Raw genomic sequence first — 26,814 nt, forward strand, 5'->3', positions numbered from 1 at the left:
GATTTCCTTTCTAATTTTATACTCTCCCTTATAAATGTCTATACGGATATGGCGACTCGTGATAAGCTCTTTTTTCCTTCAGCTATCACGCAGCTCCTTCGCCATTTTTCTGTCTCCTATCTTGAGTCTCCTACTTCACGTTCTTGTGTGCCATTGACGCCACTACCGTGAAGACGAGTGTTGCACAGCTTCGCTCGAGGCGGACTCAGAGTGAGACGGTAGCACCTTTAGCTTCTACCATTCCATCCACCTCCATTCCTTCGTCTTCAGTGAGTGAAGTGACACTTGAGGCCATCATGGCACAGCTTGTGCGCATGGATGCTTGCCTTGACACTCTTAGCGATGAGTTGTGTTAGGTGAACACCTGTGTTGGTCGTATCACGTGACAACATGCTGTCATGAGTGGTTTCATTGTGGCTTCCTCTCCTTCTCCCGAGGCATCTGAGGATGAGAGTGACGATGGCTCCAGCAGTGATGATGCTGATGAGGATGATGATGATGGCTCACCGAGTGATGATGAGATGTCTACTTGACGTACTTACTCCTTTGTCACTTATGACAAAAAGGGGGAGTAATTTTGAGATGAGAGTAGTCATACTCAGATGGGGAGGGTTAGTATAGAAGATAGGGGGAGTGTTTATGAGGGATGTAGTGAGGATTTATATATACTTTTAGTTTATATATCCATGTTCTATGCGTTTAAATATAGAGATCACCTATGATTTATGTATTTAAGTCCTTTGATCTTGATATTCATATATGTTTATAGCTAAATGGATATTGAAGTAATATTACAAAGTAAATGAATGTGTGATTTTTATCTCCTTTCCATATATATATATATATATATATTTGAACTTTTGTAATCCTTGAATGATTTCTCTTGGGTAGAAGTGTTAATGATGCTAGCTTTTTATCTACCAAAGAATAAAAGGCTTGGTCCAAAGGAACTCTCTAAAAAATAAAAAGTGTTTTCAAAAGGCTTTTATTAAATTGTTTTACAAAATGCTTTCCAAACAGCTTCCTAAATCTTTGCTTTAAAATTTGTTTTCAAGTTGATTTCTAAAACTCTAAAAAATTATTTTAAAAACTAAATTATTTGATAGATGTACTTTCTAAATGAAGTCTCAAGAGCCCTAAATTTTGGATTTCTAAAAAAAAAAAAAAAAAAAAAAAAAAACTTTAAAAAGCCATGAAGTTTAATCATCGAAAGAATTTTTACTACAAAAACCCATGGAAATGTATGTTTTTTTAAATGATACATCCACAATATTTTCACAACAAATCTTAGGTAATTAGTTATTATTGATTCAAATTTTAAACTACCACTGAGATTATTTTTTTGCCCTAACAATAACAACTAGTAACAACTTATCATTTTGGATTTGTTGTAAAAATATTATAAAAATATTTGTTGGGGGGGGGGGGGGAAGCCCAAAGCTACTTAATGGGCCCGGAGCCCACTGATTAAGGGTCATGGTGCTTCCGAGAATTAATAGAGGGTTGGGGCGGCCCACCTAAAGCAGGAAGCCCTGAAGCAGAAGGGGAGTGCCGTCCGAGGAGGCCACCATTTGTCCGAGGATGTCTTTCTCCTCGGTTGTGATAAGCTTTGATCAAACGAATGTGTGAAAAGTCCGTCTAACCTCCCCAACGATCCCAACGGTGATGATGGACTCTGGGTGGATCCGGAAATTATCAGAACTAGAAAATATCTGAAGGAAAGGCTGGTACCACCGCATTTAATGCGCTGCAATAGCTTTTCTGGCCGCATTTATGTGGAGAAGACCCCTGAACAGTGCATCCTCAGCTACCGTCACTCACAACGAACTAAAGTAGACGCACGACATGACATGCACTCGAGTGGATGCGTGGATGAAGGACAAGTGGACGATGGAGATTATAGGAAGGGAGGCTATATAAAGAAGAAGGGTCCCTAATAATGAGGGGAGAGAAAAAGGACGGAGAAAAACTTTACTAGAGCTCCAAACGTTGTAATCGCTGTTTATTCAATAAAGCACCTCTTCGGACATTCATTCATAGAGTTATCCGATCTTTAGTTCACGCTATCATTATTGCATGTGACCTAGCTGACTGCTCTGTGCTTCATAACCAGCCCAGCTCTTTCGCCCACTTTCTACAAATTTATTGTTCTGGGTTCGTTGGGCCTATAACCAATCCCTTTTGGGCTTAAGCTACAAAAATCGTCCCTACAAATTATACACATAATATTTTTCTTTTTTAAAACCCATTTTTCAGAAAGTCTTCAGATTTAATAATGAAAACGATTCTCTAAAGTAAATGAAACAAACCTTTCCAAAAAAAATTAGTCCTCCTTTAAGGTTGAGTTTTTCCACCAAAATTCATTTTCTTCAAAAACTCGTGAGAGAGTGAGAGTCCCTTTTCAAAATATCCTTTTCCTCAAAAACTCATGAGTGTTTTATGACGCCATCCGCTTGAGATATTATTTATCATCTGCCAACTAGTTCGGCATAGATTTTTCGTAGATAAAAGCCATCAATATAACAATGTAAGCAATATATCCATATCATAACGTGTTCAGTGCACAAGCTACTGTAAAAAAGGTTGACTGAAATTTTAGCATCGGTGCAGTGAACACTTGAACAGTGATTCTGTCACACGTGGTACTTATGCTGAAGTAGCATGAATATGTGAAGCACACGTGTGTTGCAGGCGCCAATATAAAATGGCGATTAATATTCCAATTTCCAAACTAGAACGATTTTGTCTGACTGTTTTAGCTTCTTGGAAGTTGGAACCTGGAATCTCGGTGGCTCTATCCAATGCGTACAAAAAGCAAACAGCTAAACGATAGAGACGGAGAATTCAATCTATTTTTCTTTGTAATTCTAGACCATTAATATTGTAGTCAAGTTGCATCTTTCTCATTTGTTACTCAAGCTATCAATGGAATAAATCAACGTATTGACAAAAAGAAAAAAAGGGGCATTGAGCTTTCATACAAATGTCTCGGTGTGATTTGATTTGTAGGCAATTTAAAATTTAAAGAGATTGTGATTTGTTCCCTAACGCAGCCTACCATACCTATTGACTATTGCAAACTTTATAATCCCATCGATATAGCCAATTCACCCACTTATCATGAGGTATGTTATTTTAATCTAATATGAATAGTTTTTTGACCATTCTAAATTGGCAAAGCTGATGTTGACTTGAATTTCTTTCAAATTGTAAGCTATCATTATGGCATTTTCTGAAAAATCAAATAATTAGAGAAGGGTAGATTAAACGTCAATTTTCATATTATTAATTTATGAAATAATTGATTGTATAGTTGATCAATGCTCAATTGCTTCTTTTCTTTTCTTTTTTCTTTTTTGGGTGTTTAAAAAGTTAGTTTTAAGAACAACTAAATGTGCAATAAGTGGTCGCAAAGTATTGGTTAGAAAGTCTAGTCTAAGATCTCATAGGATCACATGAATCCTTAGAGTTACTACACAAACTCCTTGGGTTTATATTAATGATTAAGGAGATAAAACGGTGAGAAACAACTTATAAAATTATGTAAATAATATATTAAAATTATTAATTAAAAAACAAAAATCATGTAACATATAAATTCTATTAAGAATGACAAAGCAAATAGAAGATTTGGATTTTTACTTATAATATATGGGGTTTTATTGTACAATAAATAAATAAACCAAAGAGATACTAAAGAAATAGAACTAACCGAACTTACCCAGACGCCAATATAGATCTCAAGCATCCATATATATAGATCTCAAGCATATTTGGATGATTAAAACTGATTGTTCCCCCTGAAGTTTTAATAATCTTGCCATGAGTATATGTTTGCAATGAGTTTCAAGTTATAAGGATAATCAACTCTGGATAAAAGGCTAATCTAATTGAGCTAACCCCAAGCATCTAATGTCTAAATGATTCATACTGATTCTACCTTCTTTTTATTTTAAAAATGTAATGTGTAGACTAAAAATTGGATGGTAAAACTTAAGGTTGTGTAAGAAGCCTTATATTATTTAAGTGTGCTTTTGGAATTGTTGAAAAAATTAGCTTTTTTTCCCCCAAATAATCTATCTTTTTGCTTCTTCTTTATTCTTTTTTTTTTTTTTTTTTAATGTGTTGAAATAAACTAGCTTTTAAGTTTTTGTAACACATTTAAAATAAAAGTTACCAAAAATCATATATTTTAATAAATACTATATGTGGGGCCAGAAAATCAGGCAGCCTCGGCCCACCTCAAACCAGGCCCAGAGGCTCATGCCGAGGATGCATGTGGGGTCCGAGGATAAAAGTACGACGTCCAGCCCCTAAGGAACAGATCCGAGGATGACCCCGTCCTCAGACATCCGAGACCTTAGAAGTACATGAGCACCACTCCACCAAAGAGGGGTCTTCTTGAATATCCGAGGAGGAAAGGGCAAGTGCCACGCGTCGACAACGGGAGCACGGTGGAGGAGCAAGTCCAAGGCGAGCTGTCACCTCCACATTAAATGTCCACAACTAACGTCCTGGCCGCATTAATGAGGAGGGGATTACAGAACAGTGTTGTCTTGGTTGCCGCAACCCACAGAAAGAATGGTAAGGTGGCTGATGGGACAGGTACTCAAGTGGTGGCCTGGTTGCTCAACAAATGTAGGGCTGTGATCAATGGGGAAAGGGATATATAATGTAAGGAACCCCTCTTAAGGGGGGGAGGTTAGGAGGACAGCAAGCTGGCCGAAGAAAGGTCGAGGAGCACCATTGTTCACATTCGTCTGAGAACTACCATGCATGGTCGTTACACCACTTACTAGGGCCTAGTTCTTGACCCCGCTCTCTACAAATTTATTGCAGGGCTAGCTGGACTTGGGTTCACTCCCATAACACACAGGGAGGCCTGAACTTGGTCCTTACAATTGGCGTTGTCTGTGGGAAGAACTCGTGCATCGGTAAGGACAACAGCCAGGCATGGTAGGGTTAGACCCTCATCAAGGGAGTTCCTATCGGCACAAACCGGCTAGATCCCAGCGTCCGAATAACTATGGTGACGCTGGGCACAGCTAGAATGAGGAGAACGGATGATTCTGAGAAGGAAGCGTGCATACCTCACAAACTAGCGAAAGCCACACGCATAGAAGCGGCCGCGTGCCCCAGAGGAGCGATAATGGCCTAGCCACGCGATCGCAAGAGGATAAGAGTCACACATCCCAGAGACAGGACAGTAAGGTGGCCATGCAGCGAGAGATAGATGATCTGAAGAGAAAGCTGCGCCATGCACAGCGAAGGCAATCCAAGCCCAGCCCTGACTTACCCTCTGACGACAAAAATGATGACGACTACAAGCAAAGGTCGACAACACCCCCGAGCAAAACTTTCTCCCACGAGGGTGAGCCCTACCAGAGGCGTAGGCGTCGCAGCCCAACCCCTAGGGGCTTAGGAAGCGACGCCATGAGCAGGGCGCTGGACCGGCTCTCCAGGTCACCCTTTACGCATCGCATAGAAGAGGCGGTGCTCCCTCGGAGGTTCCAGTAGCCAACCTTCACCGTTTACAATGGCAAAATGGACCCCGTGGAGCACGTGAGCTAGTTCAACCAGGGGATGGCCGTTCACTCTAAGAATGAGGCGCTGATGTGCAAAGTCTTCCCGTCCAGCTTGGGACCTGTGGCAATGAGGTGGTTCAACGGCTTGAGGACGAATTCCGTAGACTCTTACAGACAGATGACCCAGGCCTTTGGTTCCCGTTTTGTCACGAATAGCAGACCTCCTCGGCCCATGAGCACGTTGCTGTCCCTGACCATGCGCGACGACGAGACCTTCAAGCCTTACTCGGACAAGTATTGGGAGATTTACAACGAGTTGGACGGCAAGTACGACGATGTCGCCATCAACACATTCAAGAACGGGCTCTCGATGGGGCACGACATGAGGAAGTCCTTAACTGGTAAGCCCGCCACCAGCGTGCGGCAGTTGATGGATCGGATCGACAAATACAAACGGGTGGAGGAAGACTTGCTACAAGGCAAGGGGAAGGAGAAGGCTATCCCTCAGAAGAGGAGGGATTCCAGGTCGGACAGGTATAACAACGCCTGTCCGAGGAGAGATTTCATGGGACAATCTGGGGCGGCAAACGCCCAGGCTGTCGGCACTGTGTTTCGAGAACCGATGCACAGGGTGCTGGAAAAGATCAAGAACGAACCATACTTCAAGTGGCCGAATAAGATGTCGGGGGATCCTGAGAAGCGTAATCAGGACCGCTACTGCCAATATCACCAGGACCACGGGCACGCTACGGAGGACTGCAGGAATCTCTGGAACTATCTGGACCAATTAGTCCGGGAGGGGAAGCTGAAGCACCTCTTGCACCATTCCAACAGCCAGCAGGGCCAGACCTACTAGGAGCCACGGAGGGACACTGCCATGAGGCAGCTTGCTAGAACGATTAATGTGATCTTGGCTGCGCTAGGAAGAACAAGCATGCGCCCCTCGCGAGTGTTGTCCGTGACCCAGGTGGCCGCCGGGGAGTTCCAGTCCAAGCCAAAGAGGGGCAGAAGATCAAATTGGTGTCCGAGCATCTGGGGGACCTCAGCTGTATATTCGACATCCTAAGAACGCACAGGCTGCGACTAAATGCTTCCAAGTGCTCGTTTGGCGTGGGATCTGGCAAGTTCCTAGGCTACATCACCACCCACCAGGGGATCGAGGTTGACCCCTACCAAATCAGAGCTTTCCAAAACCTAAGGCCTCCGTGAAACCCCAAAGAGATCCAGAAGCTTGCTGGAATGATTGCGGCTCTGAATCGATTCATTTCTAGGTCGGCCGACCGATGCAGACCGTTCTATCTTTTGATCAATAAGTGGAAGGGATTTAAGTGGTCCGAAGAATGTGCCATGGCCTTCCAACGACTCAAAGATTACCTGGCCCAGCCACCCATCATGTCTAATCCGGAGGCCGACGAGGTCCTATACGCATACATTGTCGTGGCGCACCACGCTGTGAGCCTAGTGCTGATACGAGATGACAGTGGCATCCAAAAACCAGTCTACTACATTAGCAAGTCATTGCACGAAGCCGAGGTCAAGTACTCACCCTTGGAGAAAGCCATACTTGCCATGGTCCACGCTACGCAAAAGCTGCCCCATTATTTTCAGGCTCATACGGTGGTCGTTTTAACTCAACTACCCTTGAAGTCCGTACTTTGGGCCGCCGACTACACGGGAAGAATTGCAAAGTGGAATACCATCCTGGGGGCCTTCGACGTTAAATACATGCCTCGAACCGCCATAAAGGGCCAGGTTCTGGCAGACTTGACGGCGGAGTTCGCTGAGCCTACTATAGAAGTGGGGGCAGAGGGAAGGATCACTGAGGAGAAGCTAGTTGGAGCAGTCTTTGTCCCGAGGTCACCATGCTGGAAAATATATGTTGATGGCGCGGCAAATCAAAGAGGGTCAGGAGTAGGACTAGTCTTAGTATCCCTTGAAGATCATGTCATAGAGAAGTCCCTGAGGCTCGGATTCTCGGCCACAAACAACGAGGCCGAGTACAAGGCATTATTGCAAGGAATGGTCATGGTACAGAAGATGGGAGGAAAGTCGGTTGAGATATTCTCGGACTCGAAATTGGTGGTAGGGCAGGTAAAGGGAGAGATGGAGGTCAAAGACTCGAGAATGCAGGAATACCTGAGCTAGGTCAAGCGCTTGCAATCGGAGTTCAGCCCCTTCAGCTTGTCTCACATTCCCAAGAATAGGAACAGCCACGCTGACTCGTTAGCCACCCTCGCGACCTCCTCGGCCGCGAGCCTGCCCCAGATCATACTTGTGGAGCATCTGAAGAGAGTGGGTGAGGTGGCAATAGGAGCGGTCCCCGTCCATCAGGTTGGGGTGGGTCCCAGTTGGGTGGACCCCATAACGAGATTCCTCAAAGACGACGTTCTGCCCGAGGACAAGTCGGAGGCAGAGAAAATACGAAGGAGTGCTTCTCGGTTCTGGTTGTCCGAGGACCACAAGTTGTATAGGCGCTCTTACTCCGGACCATACTTACTGTGCGTCCACCTCGAGGTAGCAGAATTACTGCTAGAAGAGCTGCATGAGGGGATCTGTGGGAGCCATACGGGGGGAAGATCCCTGTCCCACCGAGCTGTCACGCAAGGATACTAGTGGCCAGGAATGCAGAAGGAAGCCCTGGACTATGTCAAAAAGTGTGATCAATGCCAAAGGTTCGCCCTAATATTCATCAACCCGGAGGGACCCTCAATCCTTTGTCCAGTCCATTGCCATTTGCCCAATGGGGCTTGGGCATCGTAGGACCTTTACCCAAGGCGCCAGGGAATAAGAGATTTCTCTTGGTGGCCACGGACTACTTTACCAAGTGGGTGGAGGCAGAGCCCCTGGCCAACATCAGGGACGTGGATGCAAAGAAATTCCTTTGGAGGAACATTGTCACGCGATTCGGTGTCCCGCATACCCTCATCTCGGATAATGGGCTCCAATTCGATAGCAAGGCCTTTAAAAGGTACTGTTATGAATTGGGGATCACAAACAGATACTTAACGCCCGCCTACCCTCAGGAAAACGAACAGGCGGAGGCCGTTAACAAGGTCATTGTCAATGGGCTCAAGAAGAGACTGGATGACGCTAAGGGAAGATGGGTAGAGGAGCTGCCCTACGTTCTCTGGACGTACCGGACTACACCCTTTTGCCATGACTTATGGTGCTGAGGCAGTGATCCCCCTAGAAACAAACTTCCCAACACAAAGGACGAGTTCTTTCACTCCAGACAGTAACGACGAACTGTTGGGGAGGAGCCTGGACCTGGTTGACGAACAAAGAGAACGAGCAATGGTCCAGTTGGCCTATTACCAACAAAAACTCAAACAAAGATATGATGCCAATGTGAAGCTCAGACTGCTAGCATCGGGGGACTTGGTGCTGAGGAAAGTCGTAGGGGCTGCCAAGAACCCTTCTTAGGGGAAGCTGGGACCAAACTGGGAGGGGCCCTACTGAATTGCCTCGATAGCAGGAATCGGCGCATACTATTTAAAAGATTTAGATGAAAGACCTGTACCTCGCCCATGGAATGTAAATAATCTGAAAAGATATTATTATTAATGAAAGAGTCTCTTTTGACCCAGATTTTAAGCCTCTCCTGATTATGTAGCCCCCGTTTAGATGGCCATTCTAAGTGAAACTAACTACTTCAGAAATATCCTAAGTGTTAGACAGAACCAAGGCCTTGCATGGTCCTCGGACTCAAGCCTATAGGGAAACTAACTACTTCAGAAATATCCTAAGTGTTAGACAGAACCAAGGCCTTGCATAGTCCTAGGACTCAAGCCAATGGGAAAACTAACTACTTCAGCGTGATCATGTTGTTCTAAGCAAGTTGTCATAAGATGCTAGTACCACTACCAACCAATTGCTAATATTGCCCTAAAAAAAAAAAAAAAAAGCTTTGAGAATTGAACACAAGTTTAATTACTGGAATCTTTGTATTAATTAAATCCATTACAAGTATGGTAGATTATTTATCCACGGTTAGAGTTGTAAACGAACTAAGATTTGTTGAGTACTGAATGTTCAAGCTCAGGTGAACAACAAATATAAAATGTTTAAATTTGGTTTGAGCTTAAACCAAGTGTATAAATTATGTTTGAGTTTGAACTTGTCAAAAGTACAAAAGTTTGAACTTGGTTTGACTTTGATTGATTCATTAGTCAAGCCTAGCTTAAGATCTAATAACAGTATATTATCAAGTCCATATTAAGCATGTTATCAAGCCCATTTTTGGATTGGACATTTGGCCCCAACCTCCAATTTTTATCACAAAGGCTTAGTAAGATATGAGTTTACTATTTAAGATCATATTAAAGTTATTACAAAGTCCTATTATTATTATTATTTTTTTTTTATCAGGCCCTAATGTTTACGAGCATGTCATGAACAATTTTTTTTTTGCTTGGACCCAACTAATTTAATAAATAAGCCTAAAATGAAGGCTCAAGTTTAACTTGTTTATAACCAAAAAAAACATGAACAAGCTTTTTATCTAATCAAGTCTAAGCTATTTATGAATAATATGGTTCATTTACAGCCCTATGAACCACGATTTATTGGAAGTTTGAAACTTTGTTGTATCACCCGATCGTAGTAGCAACACTACCACCAGGTAACCACTAATATTACTTTAAACACTTAGGAGAAGAAAAAGATGATCTCATAAGATTTTGGGACTTGGGAGCATCATTAGCATCTGTGTTAAGATGGAGTGGAGGGGCTCGATTATTCTCAACATTGATAGTGTGTTTGGTTGTAAATGAGGGGAAGTGAAAAGAAGAGAAGAGAGAGAGAGAGGGAAAAGATAAGAAAAGAAAATGCTTCCTTTTTACATGTTTGGAAAGAGTGAGGGAAGAGAAAAGAAAAGAAAAGAATATATTTAATTTAGCTATATGTTTTTACATAAATACCCAAAATAAAAATAAAAGTGTTTGTTTTAGTGATGGACAAAATTGAAATTTTAGAAGTCATCAGTAGTGAGGCTCCAAAAATTGCAGGCTTTTTTTTTTTTTTTGACCCAATTTGAGCGGATGAGAAAACTAGGCCTGATAGATGCTCACTCCTTCCACTTTATCTTCTTTTCTTTCCTATAATGCCAACCAAACAAGAGAAATTGTCATATCAGCCCAATTTTCTTTCTTTTTTCCTCTCTTCCTCTATTTCCAAACAAAGCAGAAAAGGGGAGAGAAAAATGTAATGTTATAGACACAATTTTTACAAGCTTGAATTGACACAATTTTATTAGTTCTCTGAGTTCATTATTGTGTCAATAAAATTTAACTATATCAAATTTTCACATAATAATAACAATTTGCCACATTTGCAGGTTGTGGAATTCTTTTTGGGGAAAAACTCTTGGAAAAATCTAGAATCACATAATTTTTTACAACTTTTTGTCACAATTGTGACATAATTGAGTGTAATTGGTAAAAAAAAAAATAATAAATTCACGTGTAAGTAATAATTAACCATTCACAATTAAATTATAACAAAAAAAATTATGCAATAATTTATGATCCTAAAACTATTCAAAACTCTTTCACGTTCTGTAACTAACCCACTGTACACTGACTGTGAATCAGGGTCTTATTTTGATTGACTGAACCAGCTTCCAGACTGGGACAACTGGTGACATTGCAATAATTGCATAAGATAAGACATTAAAAGAGATATTATTTCCGTGGATTATTCAGCGTCTCGACAAGTGCAATAGTACAGTAATAAAATAATTTTTAAATACATAAATAGTATTGTGAGGCTTATTTTTAATAAAAAAATTGATAAAAAGTAAAATTTGTGAGTCCGTAAACAGAGCACAAATACATTGTTTAGGGCAAAAAGTCAACAAGTGCAGCTACTGTTTATGTGCATAGTAGCGGCACAGTACCGCATTACTCCCTCACACTGCTGAAAAAAAAAAAAGAAAAAAAAAAAAAAGGAAGTCCAAAACGGGAAATGAAAACGCACCGCAACATTAATCTCAATCCAAATGCTCACATTGAGGGCGTTTGGATTGTGCGTTTGCGCGTCCACGTTTCCTCAAATCTGCGTTTCTCTTCTTTTTTTTTTTTTTTTTTTTGGCTGCATAATTTGACTTTGGGAGACAAAAAATCTGTGCATGAACAGTGTGTGCACTGTTTATGCACTGTTCATGTACTGTTCATGTAATAAAAAATATTAAAAATGGATTTCACGATACTATTTACACATTTAAAAATTATTTTACTACAATGTTTTTAGTTTTCAGTTTTAGCAACAATAAATTCAATCTAAACGGACCCATTATCTCTCATGTGACAGCGAATGGTTTTCCCCGCAGATGAGGTTACTGAAAAAATCCATAGGCTAATATCCAAATGCTACACATATTTCCTATAAAATGGCATAGAGCCTAAAGGTATCGCCACAAGCCCTTTAAATTTGATTCCATAAAAAAAAAAAAAAAAAAAAAATAGAGCTTAAAACTTGAGGTGATATGGGTTCAGTTCAAGCTACAAAGCCTCATGCAGTATGTGTTCCATTCCCAGCACAAGGCCATGTAACACCCATGATGAGATTAGCCATGCTCCTACACTCAAGGGGCTTCCATATAACCTTTGTAAACACTGAGTTCAACCACAGACGCTTAATCCGATCCAAAGGGCTTGACTACATAAAGGGGCTACCTGATTTCCAGTTTGAAACAATACCAGATGGGTTGCCACCATCGGACCGTGATGCAACTCAACATGTTCCAAGCTTAATGGATGCCACCAGAAAGAACTGTTTGGCCCCTTTCAAAGAGCTAGTGCTTAAGCTCAACTCATCCTCTGAAGTGCCTTTGGTTACTTGCATAGTTTCTGATGGCATCATGAGTTTTGCTATTAAAGCTGGAGAAGAATTAGGCATCCCAGAGGTTCAGTTTTGGACTGCCTCAGCTTGTGGCTTCATGGGATATCTCAACTTCACTGAACTCATCAAAAGAGGCATTCTTCCTTTCAAAGGTACTTTGAGCAATTTTTTGTTTTTGTTAGAATGATTGTTAAAGATTAGATTCATATTTTTCTAAACACGCCAATGGTACTCAGATGATTATAAGCAACTTTATTAATTGAACTGTAACTCAGATGGTAGTATGGGGTTACTGAGTATATCTATCACTTACCACTCTAAGCTTAAAATAGGTAAATGAGTATATACTAAGTCCCCCTGTTCATAAGTTTCTCATTTACTCTCTGTTTGGCAAGTGCGAAGTAAGTAGCCATCCAGCTTGAAGTTGTTCATAAGACTTTAATTAAAAATTTTAAACATGGAAAATATTGGTGAGTTTGCAATAGCCAAATGAGACTGAGATCTCAACCAATATTTTCCCATAATTAATTAATAATAAATTTTTATTATATTTTAAAAGATTTTGTTTGGGGTTTTTGTAAAAAAAAAAAAAAAAAGGTAAATTTTATCCACTGTCATTTTATAAAATTATAAACTTTTCCAATTTAATTCTAAATTTTGAAATATATATACACACACAATTATATATTTATATATATAATTCAAGTTATATATAGGGTAACTCTAAGTAATGTTATACCAACTAATAATTTGTTATATAATTTATATTTTGAAAATCTTATTGTTGAATTATATGTTCTAGATGTTCTTAACATTTATGCCAATTTTCATGTTAATTAGATATTATTTACTATTTTATCCATAAACTTACCTTTTAAACATTATTTTAAACTTAAAAAACTTAAATTTAAACAATATATTGATTAATAATATGATTATTAATCTTTGATCACCTTAAAATTTTGCAAGCGTGGAAAATAGACGAAAATAGTTTAATCTAACAACAAATTTGCTAAAATTCATATCCAATTAAAAACTATTGAGTGATATGACATTATTTAAAATGACACAAGGTGTAATTTAAACTCAACCAAATATAGCAATTGAAACATATTCATTTTATAATTAAGATTAAATAGTATAAATCTAAAAATATAACCAATTCAACGTCTTTTACAATTTTAAATGACATTAAACACTTTGTAAATTATTAAATCCATAAAGTATAATCTTAATTGTGAAATAAACACTCTCAATTTTAAGTTGAATTTTTGAACCCTCATCACATGTCGATTGATATTTCACTTTGCCAAAAACAACTCATCCCTTTTCTCTCAATCTCGAATCTTGATTTGGCAGGGTGTCATTGCCAATCATCTCACAGATCAATAGATCTAAAACGTGTAGCTTTGTGGTTTGTCAAATACTCTAAATTTTAATTTTCTTTCTAGTTAAAGTTCTTTATCTCAAAAGTTCTACAACAAAATCCTACAACTAAAACTCGACTTCCTACAACAAAATCAAACAAATTTATGATATTTTTTTTAATGGAAATCTAAATGCCGACAAAGTTTCATGTGAGGATTGATATATTTCATGAACATAATTCCTTTTATAAGAGGAAAATTATCTTATAAAACTGTTCTTTTTTTTTTTTAATAATTAAATAACTTGGGGTCTCATAAATGTGTGAAATCAATCAAATATAGGAGTGGTGTTCTGTTCCATAAGAGAGATATTTTCTCCTGTCCAAGGGTCAAAGTAATTTGTCCTCGTATGGATAGTAAATACTTCTCATAACTTCTTCTCTTCTCTTTTCTCTTCTTCTTTTTCTTTTTTTTTTTGCGAAATAACTTCACTACTTGTTAGGTCAAAGTCAAGTCGGCAAAATTGGAAATAATATCATTTGTTTTCTATGTCAAAAAGGCAATCCCTGTTCAGGGGGTGATATTATACCTATCGGATATTTTTATCTATCCTCTTACATGGGTGAGTCCACTCTCATATAAGAGAGTGAATACATGCATGTATTGGAAAGATGTGGCACTCCCTCCATATAAGAGGGTGGATGTATGCATGTATTAGCTACATGTGAAATTCACCCCATATAGGATACATGATGATAGATTTTCTTCTATTCACGGGATAAATAATGTATAAAATTACTCTATTTTCTCTTTATTTACTAGAAATGCCGGCCCAAGTCATTTTGGGGCTTTAGGCGAGAATTAAAATGAGGCATTTTTTATATTTATATATTAGTTAAATTAATATTTATTTAATATTTTTATATTATAATATATTTCATTTAAAATCTATTTTTCTTGCCTTTTGAGATGCAAATTGACTAATTAAACTTTTGTATTCAAGTTCTTCTAACATCTTTATTTCAATTAATAAAATAACTAACCCACTTAATCTTTCTTGAGACATTGTCAATCTCAGATATGATTTTATTAATTTTAATTTTGAAAAATTTCTTTTAAAACTTTTGACTCTAAAAATAAATTTAAATCATCAATATCATAATAAACATCATGTTTGAGAAAATATTCAAGATTAAGACAGTATTTTTGCAAACTATCACCATCTAGTGATTTCAGTTTGGTGAAATTAAATCATATGCATATTTTCTAATAGATATTTCTAACTAAACAATATATTTATAATGATTAGAATAAAAATAACTTTTAAATGTAGAGCAATAAAACCTAATGTATATAAGAAATACTATTGTAATTTCACTGAATTATAACAAGTATCTAGCAATCCCAACTTGCGTAAATACATATTCATCATACTACCTATAACAAATATATATATATATATATATATAACACACCAAGGCCCGGCCAGAAGTACAAGTGCACAACTCTACGTCTCTACCCACAGCCATTCAACTGACACAAGTCTTATTAGATAAGACTCCACCCACAAAAGAAACAAAATGGATTCTATTACCTATAACAAAAAAACAAAACCTTCAAGGCCCAGCTGCCCCAGCCAGAACTCAAGTAGGCCCACGGCCCCAGCTAGAGGTCTTATTAGACAATACTCCACCCATAAAAAAACACGGCGTCTGCAGAAAAATCAAATAAGATAGAGAAACTCAGAGAAAGAATAAAACTACACGTAAGAGAGTATCAGAGCTCAGAGTCTCAGACGTGATCTGATCGGAGGAAGCCTGAGCCAGCGACAGAAGGATTTGAGAGTAGGACCAATGGAGGGGAGTGAATTTTAGGGTTTTTTTTTTTTTTTTTGATTTATGATTGTTTTGTGGTTAATTTTTTAGACGAGATTTATATTTTATCTAGTTAAATTTTGCTTTGTCTAGGGGTTAAGGACGTTATTTTTGGAACAGTTGATTTGTTTAGACTAAAGAATTTTTTAGGTACCAATATTTACCGGGATGTACCGGAGTTTTTTTTTTTTTTACTACCTTTCTTTTTCAAAATTTTGGGTTCCCTTTCACTTGGGGCTTTAGGCTGACCTAATTAGCCTAGTAGAAGAGCCGGTACTGACTAAAATATCTAAAGTTACTTTTAATTGTTAATTGTCAATGACATCATATCGCATTTGGTTTAATTTTTTTGAAATAGGGGAAAAAAATAGGTTCTGCTATTTTCTGCTAAAGAAATCAAAGAAAAGCGAGACGTAGGCGTAAAATATAGTAATTGCAGGAAAATTTTTATATAAGAAATCTAGTTTTGGTCTAATGAATGAGAGTGAGGAATTGTATAAACGGTTATGAAACTCTGTCTAGCCAATCGCTGATCAATAAATTGAATCCTTTCAGAAGTATTATCTAAATTAAGATGATTCTCCCAAAAAAAAAAAAAAGACACAATTCAAAATAATTGTTTCTCAAGAAATTTTAAATCAATTATTTGTCATAATAGAATTAATTTTTTTTAATTCCAAAAAAAAATCTATAATAGTTTATACTAAATTCATAATAATTTTCCCTTTTAAAGTACGATTGTTATTATTGAAACTTAGTTTTGACAATATTTATTATTATTTCTTAAAAAAAAGGACAATATTTATTACCGAAAATGCTCTTTTTGTAGTTATGTTAAAAAAAATTATAAATATAATCACTCTATAAACAAGTTAGTAAGTAAATGATATTTTAATTCTTACCAATCTTTTGATAGAATTAAAAAAGAAATGATAACTAAAAAATATATGGGTGTTTCGGATCTAAAATCATCCCTAACAAAAAACTGAAGATTAAAAAAAAAGTGTGTGTATATATATATATATTCTTGCTTGTAGGCCTTTAGCCACTAATTTCTCTATTGGCCTTTAATTTTCAATTGATTAAGAAGAGATCTTCTTTACAAATACTAAAAGATGAAAAACGATTTTTTAAAAATGTTTTACATTAAAAAACTGTTTTCTTTAGAGGATGGCCACGCATTAGATTATACCATTTAAAAAAAAAAAAAAAAAAAAAAAAAACCTATTTGGACTAATTTATTTTTTAGGATGAAAATTGTGATACCTCAAGTTGTGCTTATTTGATTGGATTTGATTGTTTAAGCGTGAGTTGTACAGGCATGTGTTGAGTTCCACATCAAGTGTCCACTGGGTGGATCTTAGGTTTATAAGTAATTACGAAGATTCCCAATCATAATTTGAATAGTCCTTTTGGAGTGTAAACAAAGGAATGGTTAGCGTTTTTTTTTTTTTTGAGTCGTTTACAAATTGTATCAGAACAAAATTGGTATAATACCATGTGTGTGTTGCGTGGGCATGTACAAAGTCCCACATTAGATGTTTACTAGGTGAATTTTAGGTTTATAAGTGATTATGAGTGGCACCAATTGCAACTTGGCTAATCATTTTGGAGTATAAGCACAGACATAGCTAGTGCTTTCATTGGGTCATTACAAAAAATTTAAAATGTTTATTATATATAAACTATATAAATTTGGAAGAAAAAAAAATGTAAAAGAGAGGGACGGTTTGGTGTAGGGGTGAAGGGGCCAGGGAGGATGATGACAAATTTTAAATATGCATTATTAAAAATAAAATTAAAATATTCAAATAGGGAGGAGGGTTTGGCGTTGGGCTAGCAGTTGGCCCCCCTTGGTCCAAGCGTGGATCTGTCCTTGTCTAGAGTAATGCAATAAACAACATTTTTCAATACTACAGAAAGAACATTTTCAATATTGCTGAGTTGAGAAGTGATTTTTGATTTTAATATAGGCTCACTATTGACTTCATTTTATTATCAATCATTAACAACTTATTACAGATGAAAGCTTCAAAGGTGATGGAACACTTGACAAAGCAATAAATTGGATCCCGGGAATGAAAAACATCCGGCTCAAGGACCTCCCTAGCTTTATGAGAATTACTGACATAACTGAAACAATGTTTGATTTTATGGGATCAGAAGCACAAAACTGCCTAAATTCTTCCACAATCATCTTCAACACATTTGAGGAGTTTGAACATGAAGTCCTAGAAGTCATTTCAGCCAGATTCCCTCATGTTTACACGATAGGCCCCCTTCACTTGCTAGGTCGGCATGTACCTAAGAGCCATTTCATGTCTCAAGGTTCAAGCTTATGGAAAGAAGACTCCAAATGTCTCCAATGGCTTGATAAAAAGGAACCCAACTCAGTTGTGTACGTAAATTATGGCAGCATAACTGTGATGTCAGACCAACACTTAAAAGAATTTGCATGGGGTCTTGCAAATAGCAAGCACACCTTTTTGTGGATAATTAGGCCTGATGTAGTAATGGGAGATTCGGCAATCTTGCCTGAAGAATTTTTTGAGGAGACTAAGGATAGGGGATTGCTAACAAGTTGGTGCCCCCAAGATAAAGTGCTAGCACACCCATCCATAGGGGCTTTCCTAACACATTGTGGTTGGAATTCTACATTAGAAAGTGTATCTGCTGGCGTGCCTATTATTTGTTGGCCCTTCTTTGCCGAGCAACAAACAAATTGTCGGTATGCTTGTACCACTTGGGAGACTGGTGTGGAGGTTAATGAGGATGTTAAACGTCATGAGATTGAAGCACTTGTTAAGGAAATGATGGAAGGGGAAAAGGGTAAGGCCATGAGACAAAAAGCTAGGGAATGGAAGAAGAAAGCAATGGAAGCAACTGATTTTGAAGGATCATCATATAAGAATTTTGAAAGATTTATTAAGGAGGCTCTCCTCGTTGATGAGTGAAGAGTCAAACTGTCTTGTGAGAAATCTATACTATTGTGCTTACATCTATATTCATATCATCATATCATATTTCCCCATTAGTGTGGTAGAATAGAACATGAGTTCAGCTTGTTAATATTTTAGTAGTAAGTTGACCGTGCGATACACGGATAATGTTTTAATATTTTATGTAAGATGGTTCTATAGAATATTGTATATGTATTATAGCATAATTATTTTAGAATTTTGTTAGTAATGAGTTCATTATAAGAAGCAACAATTATAAATTCATATATTCATTATAATTATTCAATTCAAGTAATGAGAAATATAAAACAAATATTTAGAAAAATATTGAAGAATAAAAGTTGATATAGAATATATCTTTCTGTGGGGTCAAAGAATTTAGCAACCCCAGCCCATTTTATATCAAGCCCAAGGCCCACGCCGATGAGGAAGAAATGTCCTAGGATGAACGAAGAACATCCAAATTACCAAGAGACACTGTCGAGGACAAACCTGTCATCGGTAAACTGAGATCATAGAAGGAAAAAGTGGCACACTATCAAAAGTAGCCTCCCAGAGCATCCCAAGAAAAAGGACAAGTGCAATGAGTCAGCCATGGGAGCATGGTGGAGGAGTAATTCAAGGAGAAACTGTCACCTCTGTATTAAATGCCCACAACTAATATTCTGACCGCATAAATGAAGAAATGACCCCTGAATAGCGTTGCCTTGGCCACTGCAACTCACAGAAGGTTTGGTAAGTCGGCTAATGGAATAAGCACTCAAGTAATGACCTATATGATCAACAAGTGTAGGGCCAAGATCAACCGAAAGGGAATATATAATGTAAGAAATCCTCCATGAAAGGGGGGATTGGGAATTTAGAAACAAAAAATACAGTAGCCATTTGTATGATCTTTGAAACTTTTGTAATAGAGCACTGAAGAAATAATAAGAACTACAAGCTCCTTAGGTAAGGGCCGAGGACAGAATTTCATACTTTAGTCCGCGTCCTTGTTATTCAAATCAGCCTATAATTGTATCTAATTGTTGTAACTCTCACTAAAGCCTAGTTCTTAAACCCATTATCTATAAATTTATTGTATTGGGCTATTTGGGCCTGAGTTAACTCATCCAGTAGTAAAAGTGCTCAAACCCAGTCCCTACACTTTCTTTTTCTCCTTAATTCTAAAATAAAATACACATGTCAAACACACACAGTCAATCACATTTTTTTATAAAACCCACAAGCTCACAACATTTGACCTTAACATCAAAATCATTATTGCCACCGTCACTCAATATAAAATGCAAGTCCCTTTTCTTGGCTGTAGTTAACTCATACGAAATACGATTAGATGAGACAATAATGTTTGAGCTAGGAAAGTGTCATCGAAAAATTGAAGGTAAATGACATCGTTTTTGGTTTGTGTATATTTGACATGAGATAACATGAAAAACTATAGGTAGATATATATAAAGGAGTAGAAGTGCAAGAGGTAAAAATGGTGAACTGAAATGCAAAGAATTTTGTGTGTATGTGTGAAAGAAGAAACGCCTGACAATATTGAACCAAAAAAATAAAGAATATTTATTTTTTAATATGAAAGTCTTGATACATTGAACTAAATTAAACAAAAAGTTAATATTTAATTTGATTTTATCTCTTATATGGCACTTGAGAATATTTCAATTTTCTTTACAAAGAATGTGTTACTTAGCAAAATCTCATGTTCTCTTAGATGAGGTCTCTGCTTTTATATATATATATATATAATGTAATTTTTTAAAGATTATGATTTAAAGTTTTATTTCCTTGATTTTAGATGTTTTCATAAATCTTTTATGGTATTGTTAGTCACAATTGTTTAGTAATAAAATTAAATAAATAAATTCTATAGTGTTTAAAAAGTAAATCCAAACTTCAAATATATAGTAAATAAAATTGCAATTCGCCTATTGATTTAAAATTCTTGTATATAAGAAGGTTTAAAAAAAAAATTATGGATTTAAGAATATGTGACTAGTTACAATAATCTATGACTTGTCTTCCCCAAAAATTTCCTATAAAGAGTGGGATTTGTAGTTTTGTTTTTTTTCCTGCACTTGGATTAGCTGTTTTCCTTGGCTAAGTGCATGTAGTTAAGCCTGGGAATTATACGTTTTCTTTTTCTTTCCTTTTTTTTTTTTTTGAAAGTTTTAAATCAGTTCTCAAAAGAATATCCACGCATAGGAGAAAAGAGATGAAAAAACAAATCCCTCAAAAATAAAAATAAGAACAGAATTATTTGTCAATCGATATTAATGAAGTTTTTTTTTTTTTTTTTTTTAGAGGGACCGATATTAGTGAAGTTGGTAAGTAAATATAGAATGAATGTCATAGCCTTTATTTGTCAATCGTATTAAAGAAGTTGTTATAATTTGGCGTCTTCCTTAAGCTGGGCTTTGTTTGTTTTGTTTTTTGTTTCTTATTTTTTAAGTTTAATCCATGTTAGGTGGCATTTGAGTTGACATACAATTTTTTTTTTTTTTTTTTCCATTAGCCACATTAGCATTTTTATCATTCACTTAATGGTTATGAATAATTTGACACAATACCAAAAGATTATGGATTAAATTGACATATTTGAAATGTTAAAAACTAAATTGAAAAACACAAAAAATGTCAAGAACTAAATTCGTAGTTTACCCTATCATTTATGTATTAAGTACTATTGGCAACAACTCCTGTAGCTCTAGAGATGGTAAAGTATTTGCATCAATACTTGCAAAAAAATTCTATCTAGTTTTACATAAGAACTTATTTTTTCTATTTTACATAACTATTTTTCAAAAACATTGGTATTTTCATTGTCTATTTTATTCAAATACTGTTTCTTCATCTAATATTTTACTAATATTTTGACAAATCATCTCTTTCACTCTTATCTCTATTCTAAAATCACAACACCACCACCAAACACGACTCCTATCCTCTGAACAAAATTTTTCTCTTCAAACTTTTCATACAGATCTTTTTTGGGAGTGAATTTTGAAAATCTATCCATTGAATTTAAAGTTCTTTGTGTTCTTAGCATGCATATCAAATTTTGTTTAAATCAAATGCTATTTATTATTTAATCAATAAACTTATTTTTTATACACAATTTTAGATTACAAAAATTTGAAATTTTAACATTTTTTTTATGACAAAGTAATTAATCTTTGATCTTCTTAAAATTTTGTAAGCATGAATAATATAATAAGAAAATCCAATCAAACGATTAGATTTTCAAATTTCACATTCAATATAAAGATATATGAGGAGTTTGTAGAATTTCTCTTTAAACTAGTTTGGAGAGAAACTTTATTCCTCCTCCTCAACCATAAACCCAACCCATATACTCAAATTTTCAAGCCAAACAGAAAACGCCACAAACAAAATTCCAACTACTGCCACCACCGTCAACCACCTTGGCGCCACCACAAACCCCTCATACCACGTCACATCACAACACCAATTTCATCCCAACCACCATCGAGAACCACTATAGCTATCACCTAACAAAACCCCAATACCCAAAACCCAAGCCACCAGAAAAGCCCATCCATAAGCCCACAAATCTCAACTTCACAGAAAAGAACCCAAGATCTGGTGAATCTAAGACCCAAACTGCCATGCCACCGCTAGCACTACACCAAAATCTAGCTCGTCTGTCATGGCCAAGGTCACGTTAGAGATCCCCAAATCGCGTTGTTGCAAGGATCTCAAGAGAGAACTAGAGGAAAAGATTGATGAAATAGAAACTCGGAGATGTCGTATTTTGTTTGACCTCACTTTGCATGCCGAAATGTCAATTTGAGCTTTAAGATCCAAAAAATTACCTTTCAAACATGAAAAAAAAGAAAAAAAATTTGCCACATTCAAATTAGCTCGAAATTCATCCAACCTCCAAATTCCACTTTACTTGGACCTAATCACCATTTCAAACCATTTGGCCAAATTTAACTAAGTTTGACCAACCCTAATCAATGTTTAATCAAGATTTGACCAAAAGTCCAACCATCCAATTGTAATAAATTTGTGCTCATGTTAAAGATCATGAAATTCTCTTTGAAATGATAGTTCATGGGCCTAGATTGCAGTTGAAACCAAAAAAAAAAAAAAAATCCAAATCCTCTTTTCCTAAAATTTCCAGCAATAAATTAAGGAGTCTTTAGCCTTCTAATCACCCCTAAAGTAACCCTCTTACCCCCTTTTATTGCTTTATTAGTCTAGATTTCCATTTAAGCAAATAAATTTCATATTTTGCTTTGTGTATGCTATGTTTATATATTAATGCTTATATAATTTATGTGAGTATTATATTATCTCTATGCTTTTAAGCTTAGATTAGTTTATAGTAACTACATGAGTAATTTGCTCTTATATTATTGCTTTCATATATATGGCTATATTCTCACATACACCTTTTTTTTTTTTAGGGTGAAAACTATGAATCATCTTATTAAGAAAGATTGGCTAAGTCAGCTTGAAAAACATCAAAAGAAAAAGGAGGAACAAACTCCATCCAACAGCAAAGCTAAAATCATTTATTGCATGCCTAGCTAGACAATGAACTAACTTATTACCTTCTCTCCTAGTATGAGAATAAAGTAATTTAAAAAAAGATCTAGAAAAAACTTAACATCACCTAGATGTACACAATCATATATTGATAGATCCACGGGTGTAGAGTTTTTGACCAAGTTTTGGATCTATGCTTTTTTTGAATAAATTTATCCATACTGATATTTATGTATACTTTTAGTTTATATATCCATGTTCTATGTGTTTAAATATCGAGATCACCTATGATTTATGTATTTAAGTCCTTTGATCTTGATATTCATATGTTTAATTGTTTATAGCTATATGGATATTGAACTAATATTGCAAAGTAAATGAATGTGTGATTTTTATCTTCTTTCCATATATATATATATATTTGAACTTTTGTAATCCTTGAATGTTTTCTCATGGGTAGAAGTGTTAATGATGCTAGCTTTTTATCTACCAAAGAATAAAAGGCTTGGTCCAAAGGAACTCTCTAAAAAATAAAAAGTGTTTTCAAAAGGCTTTTATTAAATTGTTTTACAAAATGCTTTCCAAATAGCTTCCTAAATCTTTGCTTTAAAATTTGTTTTCAAGTTGATTTCTAAAACTCTAAAAAATTATTTTAAAAACTAAATCATTTGATAGATGTACTTTCTAAATCAAGTCTCAAGAACCTTAAATTTTGGATTTCTAAAAAAAAAAAAAAGGGACTTTAAAAAGCCATGAAATTTAATCATCGAAAGAATTTTTACTACAAAAACTCGTGGAAATGTATGTTTTTTTTTTAAATGATACATCTACAACATTTTCACAACAAATTATAAGTAATTAATTGTTATTGGCTCAAATTTTAAACTATCATTAAAATTACTTTTTTACCCCAACAATAAGAATCAGTAACAATCTACCACTTTAAATTTGTTGTAAAAATATTGTAAAAATGTTATATACATCATATTTTTCTTCAAAGAGAGTCCCTTTTCAAAATATCCTCTTCCTCAAAAACCCATGAGTGTTTTATGACGCAATCCGCTTGAGATAATATGCATTATCTTCCAACCAGTTCGGCATAGATTTTTCATAGATAAAAGTCATCAATATAACAATGGAAGCAATATGTCCATATCATAACGTGTTCAAAGCACTGACCAGCTGCTGTAAAAAAGGTTGACTGAAAGTTTAGCATCGGTGCATTGAAGTTTGAACACTTGAACAGTGATTCTGTCACACGTGGTACTTCTGCTGAAGTAGCATGTATATGTGAAGCACACGTTTGTTGCCGGCACCAATATAAAATGGCGAATAATATTCCAATTTCCAAACTAGAACGATTTGTCTGACTGTTTTAGCTTCTTGGAAGTTGGAACCTGGAATCTCGGTGGCTCCATCCAATGCGTACAAAAAGCAAACAGTTAAATAATAGAGACGGAGAATTCAATCTATTTTTCTCTGTAATTCTAGACCATAAATATTGTAGTCAAGTTGCATCTTTCTCATTTGTTACTCAATCTATCAATGGAATAAATCAATATATTGACAAAAAGAAAAAAAAAAGGGGCATTGAGCTTTCATACAAATATCTCGGTGTGATTTGTTCCCTCACGCAGCCGACCATATCTATTGACTATTGCAAACTTTATAATCCCATCGATATAGCCAATTCACCGACTTATCATGAGGTATGTTATTTTAATCTAATATGAATAGTTTTTTGACCATTCTAAATTTGGCAAAGCTGATGTTGACTTGAATTTCTTTCAAATTGTAAGCTATCGTTATGGCATTTTCTGAAAAATCAAATAATTAGAGAAGGGTAGATTAAACGTCAATTTTCATATTATTAATTTACGAAATAATTGATTGTATAGTTGATCAATGCTCAATTGCTTTTTTTTTTCTTTTTTTTTTTCTTTTTCTTTTTTTGGGTGTTTAAAAAGTTAGTTTTAAGAACAACTAACTTATCAGTCGGGGTTTTTTCTCTCTAGGCGCTCTCAGGAGGCCCAGAGGTGAAACTTTTTCGTCCCTGTACGAATAGCTCTCTCCTCTCGAAGGTAGAAATTTGTAGTTTGATTTTAACATTTTGGTAAGGAATCTATGGATGATATCCTGAATAGATGTGCGGGCTTACAGCTCTCAGAAAGGGAGGGAACAGAGATTGTTATTGGTGCCCCAGTGACAGAAAATAATAGAGTGTTGGCTGGGAAGTTTTACACGAAACGGCGAGTTAACCTGGAATCGGTGGCGCGGGTCCTGAGGTCTATTTGGAAAACGACTCAAAACTTTGAGGTGAGTGATAAATACCTCCTTGCCTTACACAAGTTGAAAACAGGGGAGGCAGTGGGAAAGATCAGATTTGACAGGATGGCTCTTTGGATACAACTCCACGGCATCCCAACCATGTTCCAAACCAAGGAGGTGGGGTATAGCATAGGGGCCACCATTGGATCTGTGGAAAGTGTTGATGTGGACGAGAAGGGCTTCTGCCTTGGAAACTACATGCGAATAAGGGTTACGATAGATATTTCAAACCCACTGTGCAGAGGACGGAAGGTTCGACTGGGAGGTTCTAGTCAGTTTTGGGTTGACTTCAAATATGAACGCATGCCAATATTTTGCTACCTCTGCGGCATGGTGACCCACGACGAAAACGACTGCCTGGTGGGACTTCGACGTTCTGAACGGTTGAAAGCAGAGGACAAGCCGTACGGTACATGGCTGAGGGCAACGCAGGAAAGACTACAAAAACCGCAGCTGGTCTTGGCTCCATCTTGCGACAGTGACAGGGAGGTACAAAGAAACACCGTCTCCTCTGCTCGGGCTGCCATAGTATTGAACCGGCCCCCGCGAAGTGCAGTGGGGGAAACCCATTTCCAAACGACGGAGGAAAAAGTCAAGGAAAAAGGTACGGCTGACGTGGGATTAGTGGTCGCGGGTTCCGAGGTGGAAATCCCGAGAATCCCTCACGCGCAGCGAGGCTGTCAGTTTGAGGAGCAGCTAAGGGAGATTGACGCAGCGCTTTGTGGGGATACGACTGACACAACAAATCTCCATCATGCTGAGCAGATCACGGATATGACAAAGACTTTACAAACAAATGTTCAGCTCTCGTCTGCGCAGGGGGAGGAGAAAGGCTCTGCAAATCACAATGGGTCCCAGGAAGAGTTCAAAAACAACACGATGACTTTATTTGGGCCACATGGGCTCAACAATCCAGCAACTCAAGCCCAAGTAAGTCCTCCATCACTCTTTCCTTTCAATATGGGCCCAACTTCACCAACCAACTCAATTAAGCCCAAATTGAAAAAACACAACCAAACAATCTTAAAGAAAGGCCGAGTGGGGCCAGCCATGCAAAGAAAAGAGAATAATGCACGTAGAGGGTTAGTTATGGAGAAAAGCAGTGGACTGGGGATGGGTGCTAAGATGGACGTAGAGCAAATTGAGAAAAGCGGTAAGCGTAGAGCGCGCTCTCCGTTGAAAGAAATATTGGGTACTGTGGAGAATGTCAAAAGAAATAAGGTAGAAGGGGATGTCATGGCCCTTAGTAAACTCATGGCTCAAGAGTTGGGATCGGCGGTGGCTGCAGGTCAGCACCGCCGGGGCCAATGAGTGCTATAAGTTGGAACTGTAGGGGGCTTGGGAACCCCCTCACAGTTAAAGCACTCCACAAAATTGTGTTGGAGGAAGATCCCAC

The 26,814-nt window shown here is 36.8% G+C and overlaps 3 protein-coding genes across 3 annotated transcripts; all 3 read left to right on the forward strand.

Moving 5' to 3' along the window:
- Positions 1-5,583: 5,583 nt before the first annotated feature.
- Positions 5,584-6,381, forward strand: LOC136069150 (uncharacterized). The gene has a single exon (XM_065777357.1). The coding sequence runs from the start codon at positions 5,584-5,586 to the stop codon at positions 6,379-6,381; it is 798 nt and encodes a 265-aa protein (XP_065633429.1).
- A 5,517-nt stretch (positions 6,382-11,898) lies between these two features.
- LOC112020220 (linamarin synthase 2) lies at positions 11,899-18,783 on the forward strand. The gene is made up of 2 exons (XM_024052787.2): positions 11,899-12,517; positions 17,629-18,783. Exons 1-2 carry the CDS (start codon positions 12,010-12,012, stop codon positions 18,558-18,560), a joined length of 1,440 nt encoding a protein of 479 aa, XP_023908555.1. The 5' UTR covers positions 11,899-12,009; the 3' UTR covers positions 18,561-18,783.
- Positions 18,784-24,996: 6,213 nt separating this feature from the next.
- On the forward strand, positions 24,997-26,814 carry LOC112020317 (uncharacterized). The gene has a single exon (XM_065776919.1). The coding sequence runs from the start codon at positions 25,215-25,217 to the stop codon at positions 26,727-26,729; it is 1,515 nt and encodes a 504-aa protein (XP_065632991.1). The 5' UTR covers positions 24,997-25,214; the 3' UTR covers positions 26,730-26,814.

This window comes from Quercus suber, unplaced genomic scaffold (assembly GCF_002906115.3).
Source record: "Quercus suber isolate HL8 unplaced genomic scaffold, Cork oak 2.0 scaffold_9, whole genome shotgun sequence".
NCBI classification, from domain to species: domain Eukaryota; kingdom Viridiplantae; phylum Streptophyta; class Magnoliopsida; order Fagales; family Fagaceae; genus Quercus; species Quercus suber.

What these genes read in the sequence shown, in the direction of transcription:
- LOC136069150 (XM_065777357.1), top strand. Translation starts at nt 5,584, where the DNA reads ATGGCCGTTCACTCTAAGAATGAGGCGCTGATGTGCAAAGTCTTCCCG.
- LOC112020220 (XM_024052787.2), top strand. Translation starts at nt 12,010, where the DNA reads ATGGGTTCAGTTCAAGCTACAAAGCCTCATGCAGTATGTGTTCCATTC. An exon ending in AGGCATTCTTCCTTTCAAAG is followed by an intron (nt 12,518 to 17,628) that starts GTACTTTGAGCA and finishes AACTTATTACAG; the next exon opens with ATGAAAGCTTCAAAGGTGAT.
- LOC112020317 (XM_065776919.1), top strand. Translation starts at nt 25,215, where the DNA reads ATGGATGATATCCTGAATAGATGTGCGGGCTTACAGCTCTCAGAAAGG.